General features: G+C 32.3%; 2 protein-coding genes across 3 annotated transcripts in view; both read right to left on the minus strand.

Moving 5' to 3' along the window:
• Window positions 1–12,910, minus strand: part of LOC123711344 — a 48,319-nt gene extending 35,409 nt beyond the window's left edge. Inside the window, exon 1 of the mRNA XM_045663883.1 lies at window positions 12,776–12,910. Within this exon, the coding sequence (XP_045519839.1) occupies window positions 12,776–12,832 (57 nt within the window). The 5' untranslated portion in view covers window positions 12,833–12,910. The remainder of the gene's footprint in view (window positions 1–12,775) is intronic.
• Window positions 12,911–15,545: 2,635 nt separating this feature from the next.
• On the minus strand, window positions 15,546–18,075 carry LOC123711210 (isocitrate dehydrogenase [NADP] cytoplasmic). 2 transcript variants are annotated; one of them, XM_045663689.1, is made up of 2 exons: window positions 17,876–18,075; window positions 15,546–16,926 (listed from the first exon to the last, which is right to left on the minus strand). In XM_045663689.1, exon 2 carries the CDS (start codon window positions 16,915–16,917, stop codon window positions 15,691–15,693), a length of 1,227 nt encoding a protein of 408 aa, XP_045519645.1. In that variant the 5' UTR covers window positions 16,918–16,926; window positions 17,876–18,075; the 3' UTR covers window positions 15,546–15,690. The 2 variants fall into 2 exon arrangements, with proteins under 2 accessions (XP_045519645.1, XP_045519644.1); XM_045663688.1 differs by lacking the exon at window positions 17,876–18,075 and adding an exon at window positions 16,997–17,031.
• Between the last annotated feature and the right edge of the window lie 2,191 nt (window positions 18,076–20,266).

Below are 20,266 nucleotides of genomic sequence, written 5' to 3' on the forward strand. Positions count from 1 at the left end.
TTACGCTTTCTAAGACGGGTGATTGATTTGTGTGAAATTTTTTTCATCATATCATTTTGCAAATTGCAAGTTAATTTATTGTTTTATGTACTTTAGGAAATTTCTTTCGTGTTGTGCTACACTTTCACGTCAAACCCACGGTAATGATAAATCGCGTTAATGCACAACTTCTTAAAAACACTTTGAAACTCCTCGCAGTGTGGACTCAATTTCCGCAATTAGAAGCTTATTTGGTCTGTTGTGGGTAAAGTACTGGCTAATTAGGCAAGCCTAGCTTCTTTCAGAAGCTCAGAAGATTCCTGGGCACTTCCCAGGCTTCACGCAGCGACCTCCTCACTATTAGCTATTTGTATTTAAGACTCGTTCTCAGCGAGTGTGCACAAAACAACAAATATTATGATTCAACATACAAAGACGTATACGTAAATCAATACTGTAACACATTGTAATAAGGTTCATATTTTCCTAAATGTAAAGTGCATTTAACACCGGAAGCTCATAAGGCGCGATCGCTGAGCTTAATGCAACGATTTAATTTTATTTGAGAATGTGTTTTCTTAAATCAATAATTATTATTGTTTGTACTAATAAATAATCTGTATATTTTAATACATTTATAAATTCCTACAGAAATAAAGCATTTTTTTAAACTTTCTTCACTGAGACATCATGGGACATTACAACCTAGTATAACTTAAGACTAATAAGTAGTTTAAATCTAACCTAATAAGTCCAATAAATTTTTATTTTATCGATAAAAGCTTGCCAACGCTCGAAACACTGATACATTGGTAAAATAATCACAATATACAATTATTAATGTGACAAACACTTATAGGAAAACATGACATACACAAAAAGATAATATTAAACAAAACAATTAAAATTACAAAGATCAAACGAAATCGATTTTAAAGTGTAAGGGGAGCAATTGTGGGCATCCAGCTCGTTTATCAGAATGCTCAATCTGTACATCGGTGAACTTTGACCAATACGCGTTCTCCGGAAAGGAGGGACAAATGGAATTATGGGATACCTGGGTTAATAAAAGTACGTACAATTTCTATCAAGTTGAAGACACTCCGTTCTTGTGTTCTATTCTTAAAGCATGATTACGAAGAACTACTAGGTATGCTATCTTCGTCAATGCATGAACACAACGTGAGTCGTTAATTAGCTATGCAAATAATTGCTTATAGATTTCTCAGTGACGCTTCATGAAGTTGTCTATGCGTCGAAGTGCGCTCACGACCGCATCACGGCGTGCGCGACGCAATGCCTTGGTCGTTGACCGCGCTCGCGCCCTATCCGATTTGAGACCTTACTATGCAGTTGTAATAGAATTATTGTTCTCGTGTCATTTCACGAGTATAGTTAACTTTCAAATCAGGAATAGTTGATCATCGCGAATAGGATTATTACATACAAGGTTCCTAATCAGGTACCTCAGTAGGAACCTTAAACTTTTACAGCATCAAACATCACAGCCAAATTAGTATTGAATATTTTTTTTAGTTTTTTCCCTTTTCTAAATGTCCTTTTTGTCAATATTAGATTTTTGGCTATATTTTTAGTGTGAATATTTGTTTTTATAAATATATTTGTTAGCTGTAGGATTACAGAATAAATAAAAAGGCTTACCTTAGAAGCCAAAAGTCGACGGCATGTGACATGCACAGGAGTCTGATCACCTACTTGGGTATGATTGACAAATTATCATGAAACAGATAAAGAAATCTGAGGCATAAATAATGTAGTTATTACTTAGAATCAGGAGATGTAAAAAGTAGGTTTAGTAATTTTATTTTAGACACATTTGTATAACTTTGTAATGGTATATTTGTCTTCTTAGAGGATTTTAAATAAATTGCCAAGTATTTTTATAAAATCTAACAATATTTCTTAAAGTAACAATATTAGCTATGTACGGCTTGTAGTATTCGTTATTGTGTAGGGCATTGTTATCCGATTTTTGTGAGAACCTGAGTTCAGAAACGCTTTTGACTTTCGTGTCAAAGTTGAACCGTTAGTAGGCTGTTAATACTGGGAAAGTACAATCCATTAAATTAACCACACAGTGACTTGTGTTAACCGAATATTTTAACTAATAATTTATCGGTACGGTAGTTAGTTACATTTGGTTTATCTGTGAAATGAAATGTACTCAATGTTGTACTGGTAAAATAAGAAGTAAGGGAACGCATAGTGGGAACAAAAAAAGTCCTATTTTGAGCAAACTATTTTTTTCTATGTAAGTTTATATTACACAAAACATTAACGAACACAAAAAAGATGAAAATTGAAATGTTTTTCAAACCGCCAATTTAAAATATTATTTTCGTTAGAAATAAAAAAAAATCTACTAATAAAGTAGTGGAACGCGTTCCGGTTGGTGGTTAAAAAAAGGTAAACGTCACGGGAAAGAAAGGCGAATCTGCATGTGGAGTTGGGTCAAGATCGAAGTATTGGGTCACGGTTATTTTGAACACTTTAAATTGCTGGTAACTGGTTTTTGAGTCGCGACTTCTAAGAAAAACCACCAAGAAAGACTATTAGAGCTTTGCCGAAACGATGTGTTAAAATCCAAAACATTTTAAAATTACAGAAGTCAAACTTATCCCTATGCCTCATCTCCGAATGTTACCCTAGAAGTATTCACTGTATTTAGAACTTCGGACTACCTATGAACGTATTCAGTAACGCGTCCCTGGTACGTCACCGGTTTAATCATAGACACAAGCTTCAAAGAGCTTGTATTTTAAAAGTAAAAGTAATCGTTTTAAAGTAAAATCAAACGATCATTCAAGTTAAACGTCGACTTTGACTTTATCGGTTTTTGCCCGTTCATTCTTAACTTATTACGGTAACTCGAATTGAATTAACCGGTATTAGTTACGGTTTTACACAAATTCATTTCACTTTTAATAGACCGTAACCTTGTCATTATAATAACTTTTCCTCACTTAAGTCACGACCGAGCACGCGTAACTGGGGGTGAAAATGTTCGACTTTCTATGAGGCAATCAATCAGTATTTGTCGAATTGACACAAGCTATTTTATTATATGTAACGAAGCTTGTCTTGAGGCATAAGATGCTGGAGGCATTGTTCCGGCACATAGAAAATAAATTTTCTTATTAAATTTGTCATAGTCTTTTCTTTGTTTACTTACTGTTTATTTTTCATAGACTAGCTAGGCAAGTGAAATAATTGAAGTGAGTGATACCTCCTGCCGCCGTGATCTTCAAGCGTAAAATGTTGCAGGAATTGTTCTGGCACTGATAGAAATATTGTCATCAAAGTTTTCTTTTTAAATTTCAGGCGTGTGAGGCATAGGAGGCTGAATTTACTTGCCTATTAGTTTGACAAATGACATTAAGAGGCCAAGACCAAAAAAGGTTGTAGCGCAACTGATTTATTTTTTATGTTTGGTTATGTAACAAATTATATAAAAAAAATTTAAGAAATTTATAGTTATGGAAGAGCTGGGAACCCTGACACAAGTATTTTTTTACTTAAAACGGTTCCCAAATCTTACACATTGTAATATAATGTAATTAAGACCAAAGCAAGTAAAAGCTGCCGCTACATCGAGACGTATAAGGTCAAAATACAAGAAAGCTAATTTGGGTTCATGTCGATGAATATAATTTCATCTATTGAATATTATGTTAAGACTCCCCAAGGAGCACACCCTCTGTGATCCGTCTAGACTGTTTTGGCGGCATTTTGAAGCTTTGTAAGCATAAAAGCATACTTTTTCATGGAATGCTGACCCTTGCGTATTTAAACAGCTAAATGCTTCGTTTCAAAGCAACTCACTCATTGCTTACCTTACGTTAAGTGATACTGCTGCCCATGGACACTCTCACATTAGAGTATTGAAGTGTTGGTTTAAACTTGGCCATATTTGAAAAAAAAACATATCTGATTTAACTGCGTTTTGTACCTCGTAACGGATGTATAAAATTATTACTTTTAATTTCCCATGCTTTTTTTTATAAATTCTTCTACTTAATTAAGTTATTTAAAGTTACGATTCTTCTATCTTCATAGACTGTTTTTTTACTAATGTTTTCCAACCTTTTCTGAGCCATGCCTTAGCCTTTCTATAATTGTCAAATCATATATAGTGTTTAATAGAAAAAAAGTTTATTTAATAAACTCAAATCATTTAAGGAAGAAATTACTAGGAAATTTATAACGAAAAACAGAAAGGAATTGTACAAAACATAATGAAAAACTAAAATTCAAATATCAAATAATTTTAACAAATTTACGAATAGCCATTAACAATCAACCTCCCTGTGGGGAGTGGGCCCCACGTTGGGAAACACTGGTTGTGACTATTATTACAAGTTAATTCTTTATTTAATAATTACGGCTCGTAAAATGACTACTCGCAAAAGCATTTCATAAAAATCTCCACATAGCAAACGGATATGGCATCCTGTATAATTTATATTATAAATCAAGTATGAAACATAAGAAATATATTTTCCGGGTATGTATGTTTTATTAGTTTCATATTCACACATGAGTGCCCATTGCATATGTCAGGTTAAAGAATTCTTTACAAAACAAGCTTTTTATAACGGTTGCCATGGTTATACTAAGATTTATCCGTATTATAGGATTTGTAACTGACAGAATTCGTACGTAATTTTGGACAATGATTTATAGAACGGGGGTGGGCCACCCTCGTAGGGGCACCAGCCACCACAATATCACAAACAACATTGATTTCTGGAAACGAGAGACTATTGAGTCACATTTCAACGATTTTACGTAAATCAATATTTTGTGCAGTACAAATTCAGCTATGTTTCTGATGTGTCACCAATTATGTGCTTTAATAATCAATTAGCCAATTGAGCCATTTTTTATATATATCGTGGTTAGCTATATCGTTGTTATAATAATAAAAAATAGGTCTTAATTTGAAAGAACAAATGCTGGCCTATTAAGTAAAAATATGCCTAGTCAATTCCAATAGGGGAGTAATATTCAGCTCTAAATCTCGACTCTGAATCTAATTTCAAGACTAATCGCTAGTTTTTTGGACATGAATTGTGTGGTTAAAAATTACAAAATGTATTAGGTAGTCAATTAGTTAAAGTATTTTTTAACTAATTGACTACCTAAGACTGCCTGTTACTTTCTTAAACTGATAACAATATTCCTGCCGTTAAATTAGCAAACGATTATTTACAAAAAACACATAAATATTATTACAGTCTACTATAAAAATTAGCCAACCGTTACTTACGTCGTGTTATATCAATTAATAGATAATTTTCTTGGGTTATATCTGATCCTAGTTTGTACTGTTTTTGCCGCTTATTGCTGACAGCTCCTGTCATTGCTGTAATCGAATTAAACGAGCAAAAACGTTGTACCAATTAACTCTTCAACTTTTCAGAGATTTTTTATTTATGACAGGCCGTACTTTTTTGAAGATGTTAAAACGATATATCAAAAATTAGAATAGATAATATTAAGTATTTTTAACTGTATTGCCGTTGACCTATATCGTCGAAATGAAAGCTTTTCAAATGCTCTAAGTTTGCTTAGGTTCAAGAGGTGTCCCGCTTGCAGGTGTGTAATGCATACATTAGCAATAGTTCCTCCAAACCTATTTTCTTTAAAAAAATCTCTCTTTCTTTCTCTTTTATTTCCCACTCAAGGTACAATCTATACTAATATATCTATAAGAATTTGACAGGTCGGATGCGCTAATCCACCACCACGGAAGAATACGGGTCACTATCGGTATCTGGTCACCCACAACAGCGATGTCCGTGTATGGACTAGCGTCTGCATGATTACCATATCATTTTGTCTTTAAATTAAATTTAATAATTAACCCAATTTTCTAAACACTACCACATCAAGACTGACATGGAGGCTCACTGTGTCTGCGCCATCCAGATATTAAAGACATTACATCGTGACATAAAAGATCAAAAGTAGATGCCTATATCCGTTAAAAATCCCAATAACAATTTGACCTCAATAAAACAAGGGTACTGTTAATATGCAAGTAAATTACGCGCATTTATGGATCGATAGGGCGAACAGGGTCGTAGACACAGCCTGACCATTGACGGAACACACACAACGGTACTATGGTCAACCTATTCAAAGCCTGTTTGATATAAACTATTAAGTCTTGGCATGCAGTTAGGCGCAATGAATACACGTTTAGTTGAGGAAAATGGCATAATTCATGCGTCTATCTAACAATTCAAAGGATAACTGTATTCGAACCTGGTTTATGGGCTTCTTGATTTTTTATAAAAGGTAAAAAATTCGGTTTAAGATTAGATTGAAAGGAACTTTGACAAATACCATTATTAAAGTTATGTGTTGTTAGAATTAAAATTGAAAAATATAATATCCCGAATTTTAATTAAACGTTCTGCCGTTTATGTTTTCACACTTCGAACCCTATACTTAACATGTATGTGTGTGTCGGATAATATATTGATCTGAAACATAGTATAAAGATAATAGTATTCTTGTATGTTTGCCGTTGTTCAATTAAATTAAAAAATCATTTCTTCGTTAATAAACTCAAAAACTTGAAATGATTTCAATGCGATAGTATCCCTAAGTTAGGCAAATTTTATTTCCTAGACATTTGTCTAGCAGTGCGATACTTGCAAAACAGTTAAAATAATAAAAGATAAAATCAATCCCAACAAATCAGGTGAAGTAACAGTTGTTAATTTGGATTCGTATAACAATACGTAAACACTATTGTGTTTCGATCCGAAACATTTCTAAGAAAGTCAATCTCAATTTATTGTGCTAAATAGATGAGATGAATGATAGTGATTATCCAGAATATTATTTACGCTTTTATTATTTTAAGACCTACTTTCACACAAGTTAAAATCTATTATTTAGATTCAGAAACGAAATATATGATTGACTGCAGTCGCACTTGTCTTTGTCATTTCTGAATCTTATACTAAGACGGCGCCTCACGACACTGCACTGATTTCTCGACCAACGCAACAAATATCTTATTTTGGTCTTTTCAGGCCTCATACGTGTAGAAAAAATTATTATGATCAATAATAATAATAATTTATTGTTAGAATATGGTATAAAAAGGTGGTACAATAGTAAGTTCGCATATTCTGCCACACACAATGGCGCGCAAATTTGTCTTTAAAGGAGTTTTACATTTTACATTATTATTAAACCGAAATCCAAGGCGAAGATTTAGTTATTTACACAGTATTACTTTAATACGTGCCAGTTACAAAATATCTAAAATATTGGTATCTCTTTAGAATTTAACGATCATGTGTGGCATATAATTTTTTATAAAATGTCAGTAAAAACTAGAGTGATTACAGCGAAAGCTAGGTATGATAGCTGAGTTTTAAACCGTGTTATTAAGCTTTCAGAGCTTTCATATACAGGATGCTTGTCAAAGCTAATCGCTTTGAGTGTGCGATATGTTCCAAATCTGTCAGATGTTAAGTTTTTTAACACATCTTTGACCTACTCATTTTAAATGCTTTTTGTATATTATATAGTATTACTTATGTTTTTTAAATTGTTTATAAATTCATAATAATAATGAATCTTTTGTTTGCAAAGAAAGTGTTACATTCAGATTGATTAATTGTAAAAAACGTCACAAACAGCCATTTAAAAATAGCCATGCAAATGTCAAACTAATTATCGTGATGTCATAATAATCATAAGAACAGTTAGTTCCTTTTTAGGTCTGGACCTCAGATTTCTGTATCTCTTTCACGATCATTTGTTAATCTAATGGGCAAGTAGGATCACACGTCGTCGACTTTTTGGGTCTAAGGCAAGCCGGTTTCCTCACAATGTTTTCCTTCACCGTTCGAGGCAATGTTAAATGCGCACATAGAAAGAAAGTCCGTTGGCACGGCCGGGGATAGAACCTACGACCTCAGGAATGAGAGTCGTACGCTGAAGCCACTAGGCCAACACTGCTCACGTTATTTATAGTCGTTGTTAAAACGTATGTCTAAATCAATATTTCACAATCTTTATATAATTCTAAGCTCATGTTACATACATAACGTTTAATAATAAAAAATAGAATAGTTTAGTAAGAAACTTAAATGTAAAGTAAATAATTTTAATAAATTTTCGAATAGTCCCCCTTAACCGGCCTGGGACTACTTGACAGGCTACTTCTAATTAATTTGCGATATTTGTTTTGAAATAAGTGTTGTTTGATGATTTGATATTTTAAAAGAGTACCGAGAGTTTTTTACGCCGGCTTTTTCTCTCGGCCTACATCGTCTGTTTTCTTTGACGATGAGTAGGGATGTCTATTCAAATTTAATGACGTGGAATATCTTATGTTCCATAACAAACATATTTTTATATTTTTTTAAGAATCAAATTGCACTCAACGTGAGATAAGTCTCACGTTGAGTGCAATTTGAGTCTCACACGAAACTCTGGTCTAAACTCTCTCACACTATAGCCATCATGCCTGAAATTTAATCCCCTTCCCCTTTAAAGCACGAAAAGAAAAATTTTCTGTGCTAAACACTTTTGCATTAATTTTGGAAATAGTTAAGTTTAAAAATTTAATTATTTCGTCTCAATAAGACGAAGAAGAGAGAAATCAAGAAATTCCAAAAATTTACCTGCAATCAACATTTCATATGGAATTTTGCATTATAAACTAGATTTCAAAGTTAAATAACAATGCTCCCATTGTTTTTCCAGAACCAAGCTAATTGGATGAGTCAATCAGCCGACGGTAAATCTGTAAAAATCGGTAAAAAAAGCAAATGAATTCTAACAAAAGGTGGAATTTCACGGGAGAGAAGTACTTACAATGTTACAAAAAGTGTTTGTACTCGCAAAAGCTTGAGTATAATGCCAATGGGTCATAAACAGAACATTCAAAAAATGTGTGCGTTGTCTCGAAATTAAAGGTAAAGACGTACCTTATTATGATTCTCTTATGTCATGTTTAAAAGAAAATTATAAAGGTATAGTATATTTAAGGAATAGAAGATCTAACTGTGCGATAAATTCAAGAAATGGTCGCCAAAAATAAAATGAATACTTAAAATGGACATTTAAGATCACCAACTTTCTTGGAATCAAAACGAACAGAATATTTTACTTGTAAGGAGGCTTTGTTATGTATCTTGCATGCAAACTGTATTTTTAGCACAGACAGTCCACATATTGAAATTGGTCAGATAAAGGTTCCATTTGATGATACGCGATCACATAGTCACGCGAGTTTAGCTGACGCAAGAAATATATCTGCGAGAAGTGTAGACACAGCCAATGCTAGAAGCATTTACATATAATATAAGCAGTTACTTATATGTCAAATCTAGTTACACCTGAAGAAGAAACAGTTTCTCAGGATCCTGCTTCACTTCCCTTTAAGAGATAGAGGTTCCTATCAGACTCTGATGATTCAGATGTAATTTTTCCTCCACAACGTGTTGAGCCATTATGCACAGACGGGAGCGATGACGACGACTTGATTATGCAACCTTAGCAGGCTAAAATAACATTTTTCAATCACTTCTTTGACGGCGAAGATGACGAACCTATATTCTAGCGTACTTACTACAAGCATACTATAAGCGATGACGTTTGTAACACACTAGAGTATAGTTTCGTCATCTTTTGTTTTTATGATCCCTTATTTTATTAATAGGAGCTGAGCTCACTTTGATTGATAGTTATATTTAATTAAGAGTCGACCGAAAAGAAATCTCTTCTATGTAAATAAAATAATATTTTTTTTAAACTAGAGGGTTTATTTTATTATGTCGTTTTTAATGTGAATACAACCAGATTGTTTGATTCTAAGAAATTACACATTTTATCTTTTCTGTGGATTTTGAAGTCTTTTCTGTGGACAGTTAATAATTAAAATACCTAGTACAAATTAAGGCTTTGATCTCTGATACTATTTTTGCCATGATTATTTTTTCTTTTTTCTTTAAACCGATTTAAACAAACAAAAAATTACTTTTTATTTTTTTCATTCTGTATTTGTTTATGACCCCAATAGACTATTTGAGAAGAATGTAGAAAAAATGGCTTTTAAAGTCATGAACAGTAATTACCTGCATTATTCGCCAATGTTTCTGGGTTTATGATACTTATGAGGATGTTGATATTTTCCACCTCACCAAAGGGGATGTCAGGAAACATTTTAAAAGGCGGGAAGACTGGGACTTTGTTTAGCAGGAACAAATAAGTATTAATTGTCGTTTTATAAATGTTTAGTTTCAGTTTTCTTTTATTTTTTTCGTTTTGTCTATTAATGTAGTTATGTTTATATATTGTTTATCAATGTAATCTGTTTTGTCTTTGTATATTGTCTAAGCGTTTTGTTTTGTAATATGTATATTAGCTGTAAGATTACTAAAAAATAAATAAAGTGTTATGGAGTAAAATTATTGTTATTATAAAAACGTAATTATAAATATTTATTTTTACACGTCATTTGATATATATGGGTCATAGTGGAATTGGCGATATCCAAACATTCTTATTTGTACTGTTTTGTGGGGTACCTACTGATTTTTATCGAAATATTGGTGTATTTGTGTAATTCATTAATGACAAATGACATTGGCATGGGACGGCATAAGCATTGGTGCAACGCCATTTTGAATTCAGAAGCGTTTTTGACGTGTTTTTGAAATATTGAATATTTCATTTGGATTTAAAAATAATATGTATAGTTTCTGTATTCATGAATAAATATCGTGAAATGGTTTTAAAATCCTGTAAGTTGACGATTTTTCTTTATAGCTAGATATGATCAGCCTCCTGCGTACGTCTCTTGTTGGGAATAAGACATGCTAGTTTTTTGTACTATTTTTTCCTAGTGTGAGCCGTTGAAAAGTACTTGGTTCGGAGATAGGATAAAGGCTGGACCTCAGTTGGGCCTCGCGCCTACGCGCATTTATTTTTGTTGTATAACACTGGGCAAACGGGCAGGAGGCCCATATGATGTTATGTTATCAATTAACATCAGATAGAGGCAGTATCCCGCCTCATGGACACACACCACCACATGCCTCGCGAGTGCGTTACTGCGCTTTTAAGAATCTTCTTAAAGGCCTAAGTCGGATTGGTAATTGAATTTTTGTCATAAACGATATTATTGGGACATGCGAGTTATATTTTATATACCGGTTTCCTCACGATGTTTTCCCTCACTGTAAGAGCAAGTGTTCGATCTCACGACGTCAGGGTTCATATTCGCACTACAGGCACTTAAAAATTAAAATGTATGTGTATCGAATTGTTTTCGATTATAGTATTGCGTATATAGCAAACTACTTAGGTTTTTTACGTCAGGTTTTCTTTAGCGGATTGTTAATAGCATCCGCGTGATAAACAAATTCTTATATATAAGTAAAAAAACTGTGATTAATTTTGTATTAAAACAATGTTAAGTTAGTTTTAAAGGCGCTTCCGAGCCCTCTGGCCATGGGCGACAGTATCATGTAACAACAGGTGAAACGTTTGCCCCAAAAAAAAGAAATTATTAGTTAGTAACAATTAATTTCTTGTATTTCTCTTAAGTTTTGCCTTACTTAGTTATCACAGATCCAATAACCCGTATTTAACTTTTATAAATATAACAAATATAGTTAACTATAATATGTAAATGCAAAATGGAACAACACTTTCGTTCTATAACTTAAATTTGAATTGTATTGTATTAAATTCCTTAAAAAAATCGTGATATACTTGATTGAAAACAAGATAATATAAATGTATATAATAATAATATTTGATGGATAGAAATATCCATCACATATTATTATTATATATTATAGACAGAAATGCGGTCAATACAAGTAAAAGACATTACAATAATATATTTTCTCGTTAAAACCGTGCAATCAGACAAGCAATAAAAAACTCAATCATGATAGGAGAAATGTATCGTAAAACTTAGATCCGCCTAATGCAGGTTTCATGGCAAGGAATCTACTCGAATTTGGTTGATATAAGAACTATCAGATTCAACTTTATTAATACTGAGTGTATTGATAAATTGTTATATACTTATTTAATATATTATGTAATAGGATTTACGAGTAAATTAGATCAGTTTTATAATTGCATGAGTTTCGGTCGAGCGCAGTCAAGATTTAATTAGCTTGTGTTAGAGACATGCTAATAAAATCATAATTTTTTCATGAAATTAAATATAAATCATCAAAATAAATTATTTCTTGTCGCAGTTAATATGATTTCGGTTATTAATGAGTAAATAATTTTCTTTAATCTGGCAATTTTGTCGTAACCATCGATGCGAACTAATCTTAACCATCGTAGTCTGTAATTAATCGACACATTACGACGGTGCTTCGCGTGTTTCCTGAAATTCCCCATAATCTGTGATGCTGGTAATTGGGTGCACCCGAGCGGTGCAATTGATATGAGGAGCTAGCGGTACACGCCCTTCGTATGATTGTTGTATGCAATTGAAGAAAAACAATCGCCCCAGTATCTTGTTCGATAACTGGAAGGAGTGCTATTGTGGGGTGCTATTTGCATTTGATGTCAATTGAGTGTTGTTTGTTTTTGTGTGGTAAAGATGGATATTTGAGGAGACGATTTCAATATTTATTATTTTTAAATTCATTGACTATTTAAATTTACAAAGATTGATAACCAAAAAATATTCGCCTTTAAATGTATTTAAACATTTTATAATATAATTATTTCGTTATTTTCGGTTTTTTATAATTTTAAAAATTCTTACCATAAATATATTAAGAACCGCCCAGCACCATATAAATTCGTACACCATAGACTTCATCTTTCACGAATGTGTCACTTAAGCGCGTATTCGCAGTTCCCGCCAAATATTTGAAAGAACTGGCAACACAACTTAATAGCGACGCTTTGCCCGCCAAACTGAAGACGCGAGCGAGCTTCGCGAACAGTCTCTGTGGCACATTGCATTACGGAGGGAGGCAGCCGCGACTCGAGAGGGACAATCTTGTAGGGGACCGTTCAGTCAAGAAAACTTATTTGATTCAAAGGGATTGTATAGAAAGCGAAAACGCTTTACTTTCTTGTAAATAGTGCGTTGACATACATATAACGATTAATTGCTACACTTGTAAGAGTTCGCTTTGTTATGGATTCGAATAAATTGATTATACCTTGTACAGCGAAGGTTGAAAGTATATCGACTACTTTGTTTTTAAGTACAAAAGTACAGTTATAATTAATCTAAAAATTTACACTATTTATTTTATTTTATTTATAATGTATTAAAATTGACATAGTGCAATAAACGATATCTAAAACGAAATAAATATATTTTCCAAGCAAACCGAACGTAGGACGCAACAGCTTACACTAACTGGAAATAAAAAAAAACATACATACATTGAATAACTATACAAAACAAAGCAAACAATATTTTTATTAATAAATAATATGTTTTCGTTAACATTGTAACTCAGTTCTATTTATTAAGACCTTAAATATTTATCTATTAAACAAAATGAATCTTTATTTTTATAACAAATATATTTAGTAGATATTTTTTACTTAAAATATTTTGAAGCAATTGCCTTAACAGAGAATTTACTTTAAAATTATCAGGCGCTTTAAAATATAATAGATAAGCACTATATAATTATTATGATTTAAAAATAAGTTAAAGAAACTCAGTTCTTCCATCGTACAAAATTATGAGATCCATATAATACCAAGTCAGTTAATTGGTTAAGTTCCTAAGGGACACTTTGTCCTAAGTTTTATGTTTTAAATAAATAGATTGACTTGATGTATATAAGCAATAAATATTGTATTAAATCAGATTGTTTAGTGTATATCAGGCTTCCAGTTTTATCACAACGAAGTTATAGTGGGGTCGGAAATGGCCTGAACTGTTTCGGGAATATGATTGTACTTCGGTGTTTTTTTTTGATCGACTTGGCCACATATCCCACACAAATATTTTAGAAAAATAATTTTTTTTTCTACACCAAGAGAAAAATGAGTCTGACAAGACCGTATTGCCAAATCAGATACAGGATTGAGAGCTATACAGGATCTATTTGAATTTTAATAAGAATTAGTAAAAGAAGTCAATTTTCTGCACGGGTTGAGCAATTTTTTGCATCTGATGACTCCATCTAACATATAAAATCCTTAGTTGCGTTTGATTCACGACTTTTTGGCCAACCTGTATATGATAAACTAGAATATAAATTTAAACTGTTAATAAATGTAAGTTAGAATCAATTTAACACCTTTTCTGTTGACATTCATAAGTCTTCTTGTTTACCTATATATGAAATGTTTGAAACTTCCGTTAGTGATAAACTAGATGGTGGAATTAGGAAGTTGTAACGCGGATCTCAGGGTACATTTAACGCGAATTTTAATCAACATTATTTTAATTATTTTAACATTGATATTATTGTTTGCTATACACATTTATGATAGCTGGAGGTCAGGTTTATTATTGCGTATTCACTTTCGTGATTGTTGATAAGGTCTTAATGTTCTCTTAAAATCTTTTTTGGTATGAATTGAGACCAGATGCCTGAACACAGTGAATAATGCAAAAACTTTACTTGTGCATGCATATGTAAACTGTGCTTTTTTATGCCATAAATAATGTATTCTCGTCCGTTTAAAATAAATATAATATTATATTAAACAATGTAATAGTGTGGTTAATACAGTGAAATATTTTATTTCAAAAACAAGTTATGATTGAGTCGTAATTAGGGAGCAAATTTAGTTGCTGATTTTGACTACACTGTTAACACTATTTTCAACAAGTTTTATTCGTTTAAAATTATAATCTCATAAAAATAATACATAATTAAGTCATTGTCCACTGGTGATTAGTATCAAAAATCATACTAGCGGCCGCTCAAGTATTACGTGAACACTATTGAGAGAGGGTCTTTGACTTACGTAATACTTGAACGGCCCCCTACTAATAAACTTGGGAATTTATATATTGGGCATGTCTAGCGTCTCATACATTAATTCGTAGTTGGTTTTTGTTTCATGTCCTTGAGAACATGTTTACGAAATCTTAATTTTGAAGTCGTTAAATTAAAATTTAAATAATAAAATCGTTATTCTAAACGGCGAAAAGTTTGGAACCATTATGTTGTATTTAGTTTATAATTTTGTCCAAACTAATGTCTTAGGTCAATAGTTTTAAATAAATTAGTACACGTGAATGGATTAAATTATTCACATTTACCTCATTGGCATACATTATAATTTCAATTAGAGTTGTGTCTAAAGGCCAGATTTTTCTATTTGAAACCGACAAAAATATATTTAATTATTCATGTATATGACTAGTGGTAACTACATACTGATAAAGATTGCATTACGATAAGAAATAGTGCATAATACATAACTCTTATTCAGTAACTGACCTCTTCTCGCTCTCATTACACGTTATCATCAACAATTTCATTGAACAATAATTTATAATCAGTTATTGTTTACAACATAATTCTTAGGGTCTAAAAGAAAAAATGCGGTTTTGATTTGTGACAATAAGATCATTTATTAGCTATATAAAAATTGATTACAATAAATAAATGCTGTTTAAATAATATACCATTATCCCCTTATAAGTAGTAAATCATTCCATTAGAGATGACATAACTTTTGTTCATTTGTTAGTCACTTTCCCAGTCTTTTAGTTAAATTCTCTGCCAACTTATCCATAAATTCAAATGTTTCATAGTAGTCCGACCTCTTGACGTTGTTCATGCCTTTGATACAAATAGCAAGATCCTTCGTCATAATTCCAGACTCAATGGTTTCGATGCAAACACTTTCGAGTGTTTCAGCAAAGTTTTTCAGTTCAGCATTGTCGTCTAGTTCCGCGCGATGCAGTAGACCTCTTGTCCACGCGAAAATGGAAGCAATCGGATTGGTGGATGTTTCCTTACCTTGTTGATAGAAGCGGTAGTGACGTGTTACAGTTCCGTGGGCGGCTTCAGCTTCAACGGTCTTTCCATCAGGACAAATAAGCACTGAAGTCATAAGACCGAGAGATCCATATCCTTGGGCAACTGAATCTGATTGCACATCCCCATCATAGTTCTTACAAGCCCAAACAAAACCACCCTCAGACTTCATAGCATATGCAACCATGTCATCAATGAGTCGGTGCTCATACCAAATTCCAGCAGCTTCAAATTGAGACTTATAATCCTTTTCATATATTTCTTGGAAAATGTCTTTAAAGCGACCATCATATTTCTTGAGAATCGTGTTCTTAGTACTCAAGTACAATGGATATTTCCTTCCAAGTGCAAATTTGAATGAAGAATGGGCAAAATCAATAATTGATGCATCTGTGTTAAACATACCAATTGCTACACCTGCACCTTTAAATTCATTAACAACATATTTGATTGGTTCACCAGAAGGAGGCGTAAACACCATCTCTAACTTTCCTTCACCGGGAACAACAAAATCAGTGGCTTTATATTGATCAGCATGAGCATGACGTCCAATAATAATTGGTTTTTCCCAACCAGTAACGAGACGTGGGATATTCTTGCAAATAATAGCTTCTCTGAACACTGTACCACCAAGAATGTTACGAATGGTACCATTGGGACTCTTCCACATTTTCTTTAAATTGAATTCTTCAACTCTCTTCTCATCTGGTGTGATGGTAGCACACTTAATACCAACATTGTACTTTTTAATAGCATTAGCACAATCAATAGTCACCTGGTCTTCAGTTTGATCACGGTATTCCATTCCCAAATCATATGTATGTAATTCGATGTCTAAGAAAGGTAAAATAAGCTTATTTTTAATCAAATCCCAAATTATTCTTGTCATCTCATCTCCAAGGACATCAACAACAGGTCCAGCCTTTATTTTTGACATTTTATGAGTCTGAAATTATAAGTAGAGGAATTATATATAATACTTATACAGATAAATTATTATTTTATGATAATATCACCATAATTTTTATTTTGTTGTTTTATTACTAAAATGTAACTGGGGTGAAGGTTTAAACAGTTTTACATTCTACAAAATATGATAAGGTGAGGTAACCTTGATTTGTTGAATTTATCATTTAATATTTACACTTTATCATTTACTTATCTGACAAAAATACCTTTAGATGTAATATCATCAAAGTATGGTAGGTACAGAGCTAATTTAAAATATATATAAAGTATTGATATTATTAAGAATTAATAATTATTAATTAATAATAAAGACATATTTTTATGACTACCCTATTTAATAATAAGTATAGTAACATATTTCTTAATTTTAGGGATGAGTTAATGTTTAGTGTATAATAGACAATTGATACATTATAATATAAATAAATGACCAGATCTCTAGGAAACTTAGTTTCTTTTATTTATACTAAGTGTTCTGAAATACATCACCTTATGAGGAAGTTATATGTTGAAAAAAAAATCGTAAGTTTCAAAGTACAAAGTTCAATAACTCTTTATTGGTAATAGTGAACCTTTTTGGTCAAGTTTAATTAAGGTAACTTGGATTTAGAAAAAATGGATTTTAAAGCGTTATGCACAATGTTAGGTGTAATTGTAAACAATAAAAAAAACATACATAGAGACCAGGCTTATAAAATATTATATTATATATATAATATTTGATATATTGAATATATTTCCAATGAATATGGCCCATTTCGGAATAAAAATTTGTATTAGAATGAAAAGATCAGATGTAAAGGAAAAATTGAGTGATAATCCTTAATACCTTGCGAATACAGTATTAATAGAAAATAATTCTAAATTTAGAACCGCAGAGGTAAAATAGAGCAGACTAAACTGACTTAAACTAGAAATTTACTTACATTGAGTTATTAATGGCTTTACAATGAATCCACGTCTACACCACTTAAGTAAAGTAAATATTCACAGTTCACAAAATATACTCTAGCTACAGCCCCACTCTCGATTCAAATAGTGATGACTGATGAATGTGACGGATGAGAATTTATTCCAACACAAAACAGGAAAAGTAACGTTCTCCGACTGCTTGTTGTCTAAATGTTCCGTTTTGGGCTTTGGCGCTAGTATCGAACGAAGTAATAATCAGCTTGGGTTACGTAAATATCAAATACCTAGGCCACCTCCCAACTTGTAAGAGAAAAATTCGTGATCGGACTGTTGCTATTTAATAATACATTTCGCCATAAAAAATGGATGAGGTGGTTGAGCTATATTGTCATGTCGGCAAATAACTTTTTATTGTATATTTATCGTAAATTTGGTGTTATATATGTTTTTTTATTTCACCATATTATTTTCATAAATATTTTACCATAGGTATATATTAAATGAAGTTTTATTATTTCTTGCGTTTATAAATTGACGCCGTCATTCTTGTAAAAAAATATTTCACGAAGTGGTGTAGGGGTTACAAAACTGTTTTGTTTTAGGTTATTCCAATCTCCAACTCTAATTCAAAAACAGCTCGCTTTAAATCGCCAAATGACAAGCCGAGAGGAAGCCGAGAAAATTATAGTTCGGTGATTTATATTTTTAACTGAAAGATTTAAGAAAATAAACAAATAAGTAATTAAATTAAAAAAATCGTAACTGCAGTATATTAAACAGTATTGTTTTTGTAAAGCAATTTTTTAAATTAAATTATAACGTGTGGTACCTATATTGATCTTGGTACTCTAGCAGGTAACGCAAATGTTGTACTTTCACGTATCTCCATGGTGAGAATTTAAACACCGACGACACAATATAAAATTTTTTTTTACCCCCTATTATAAAATAATGAATACAAAATCGTCTTAGGGGCACCGATTTTAAAAGAAGCTTTTGAAGAATACATTAATTCATCAATATCAAAATTTAAAGATCTTTCTCAACGTCTTATGAATATTAGAAATGGTGTTGGCATAAGTGTAACACCTTATATAAATATAACAGTTTTAGGGTACAACCCCGTAAGTGATCAGATAGTGACGCTGAAAGTGACTACAAAACCTTGTCTACTAAATCTCGTTGTTGTGTGTGCACCAACATCCAAATCATCAGACACGGAGATCCAATACTTCTACCGAGTGTTGGAAGATACTCTTAGAAGACTGCCCAGGAGACAGATGACACTTCTGATGGGACTTGAATGCGAACATTGGATTGAATTGCTAGGAATCTGATAGAATATATTGCAAAGCAATTGAAGTCTAGTTTAAGTAATACAAAGACATGCCCCGGAGCTGACTGTGGAAGCGATCATACATGGTCGAGATAGAGATAAGGCTCAAGAGATTCACAAGGCATACAGTTAATAGTCTCAGACGACCAACTTCACAAAGTCTTACTACTATGGAGGAAGTCTTTAATAACAAAGCCTCGAATCTTGACACCAATGCAGACCCAAATACAAATTGCAGGAGACTAAGGAACATTATACTGATCACGAGGAAATACGTCCAACAGCAAAAGCGTAGTAGTGCAAAAAAGGTGTAAATATCTGTAGAAACCTGGAAGGCAATTGAGAAAAGAAAAGAGCTTCTGACCAGAAGAGAGACCAAGAAAGTCAAGTAACATATCAACAAAAAACCTATAAGTCAACTCAACCACCTAAAATCACCACAAGACTGTCAACTATCATTTACAAATGGGTACTACATTTTGCTTTTACTAGGTGTGGAAAACACACCATCATTCGATGTACACTCAGCTACGATTCGCCGTATAGTAGTACTGGAAAACCTTATAAAGAAGTCACAATTAAGTACCGTAGAAAAATATGAAATAAACTAATAGTATCAAAATCAATCAGTCTAATATACCGATCAACTACCTACTACTATACCTATTTACTTACTACCACGCGCTTTAAAATCAAAGATTGAATTTAATTTATATTACGATTTCCTTTATTTTACGATAAATATTTAAAATAAAATATTTCTCGCTAGATATCGAAGTGTGTCTAATCTCACAAAACAACAAATTTAAGCAAGATAGTCACAAAATCTCAGCAGCGGTTGACAGATCGTACTTTGATTTCACGGATGATACTTGACATATAAAAATCTCTTTTTTTTATTTTCATTCTGTCAATTGTAGCTGTTTGATAGATAAAATCCTTACATCTTATTCTGCGATCTACGAGATTAATAGCTGCGAGAAATGTATGGTTATCATCCGACCCAGGATTGAGTTGGTCTTCTTGCGTCAACTTTTAAAGGAGCTGTGATATCCCTACATGTATATCT

This window comes from Pieris brassicae, chromosome 6 (genome assembly GCF_905147105.1).
Source record: "Pieris brassicae chromosome 6, ilPieBrab1.1, whole genome shotgun sequence".
Lineage (NCBI taxonomy): Eukaryota > Metazoa > Arthropoda > Insecta > Lepidoptera > Pieridae > Pieris > Pieris brassicae.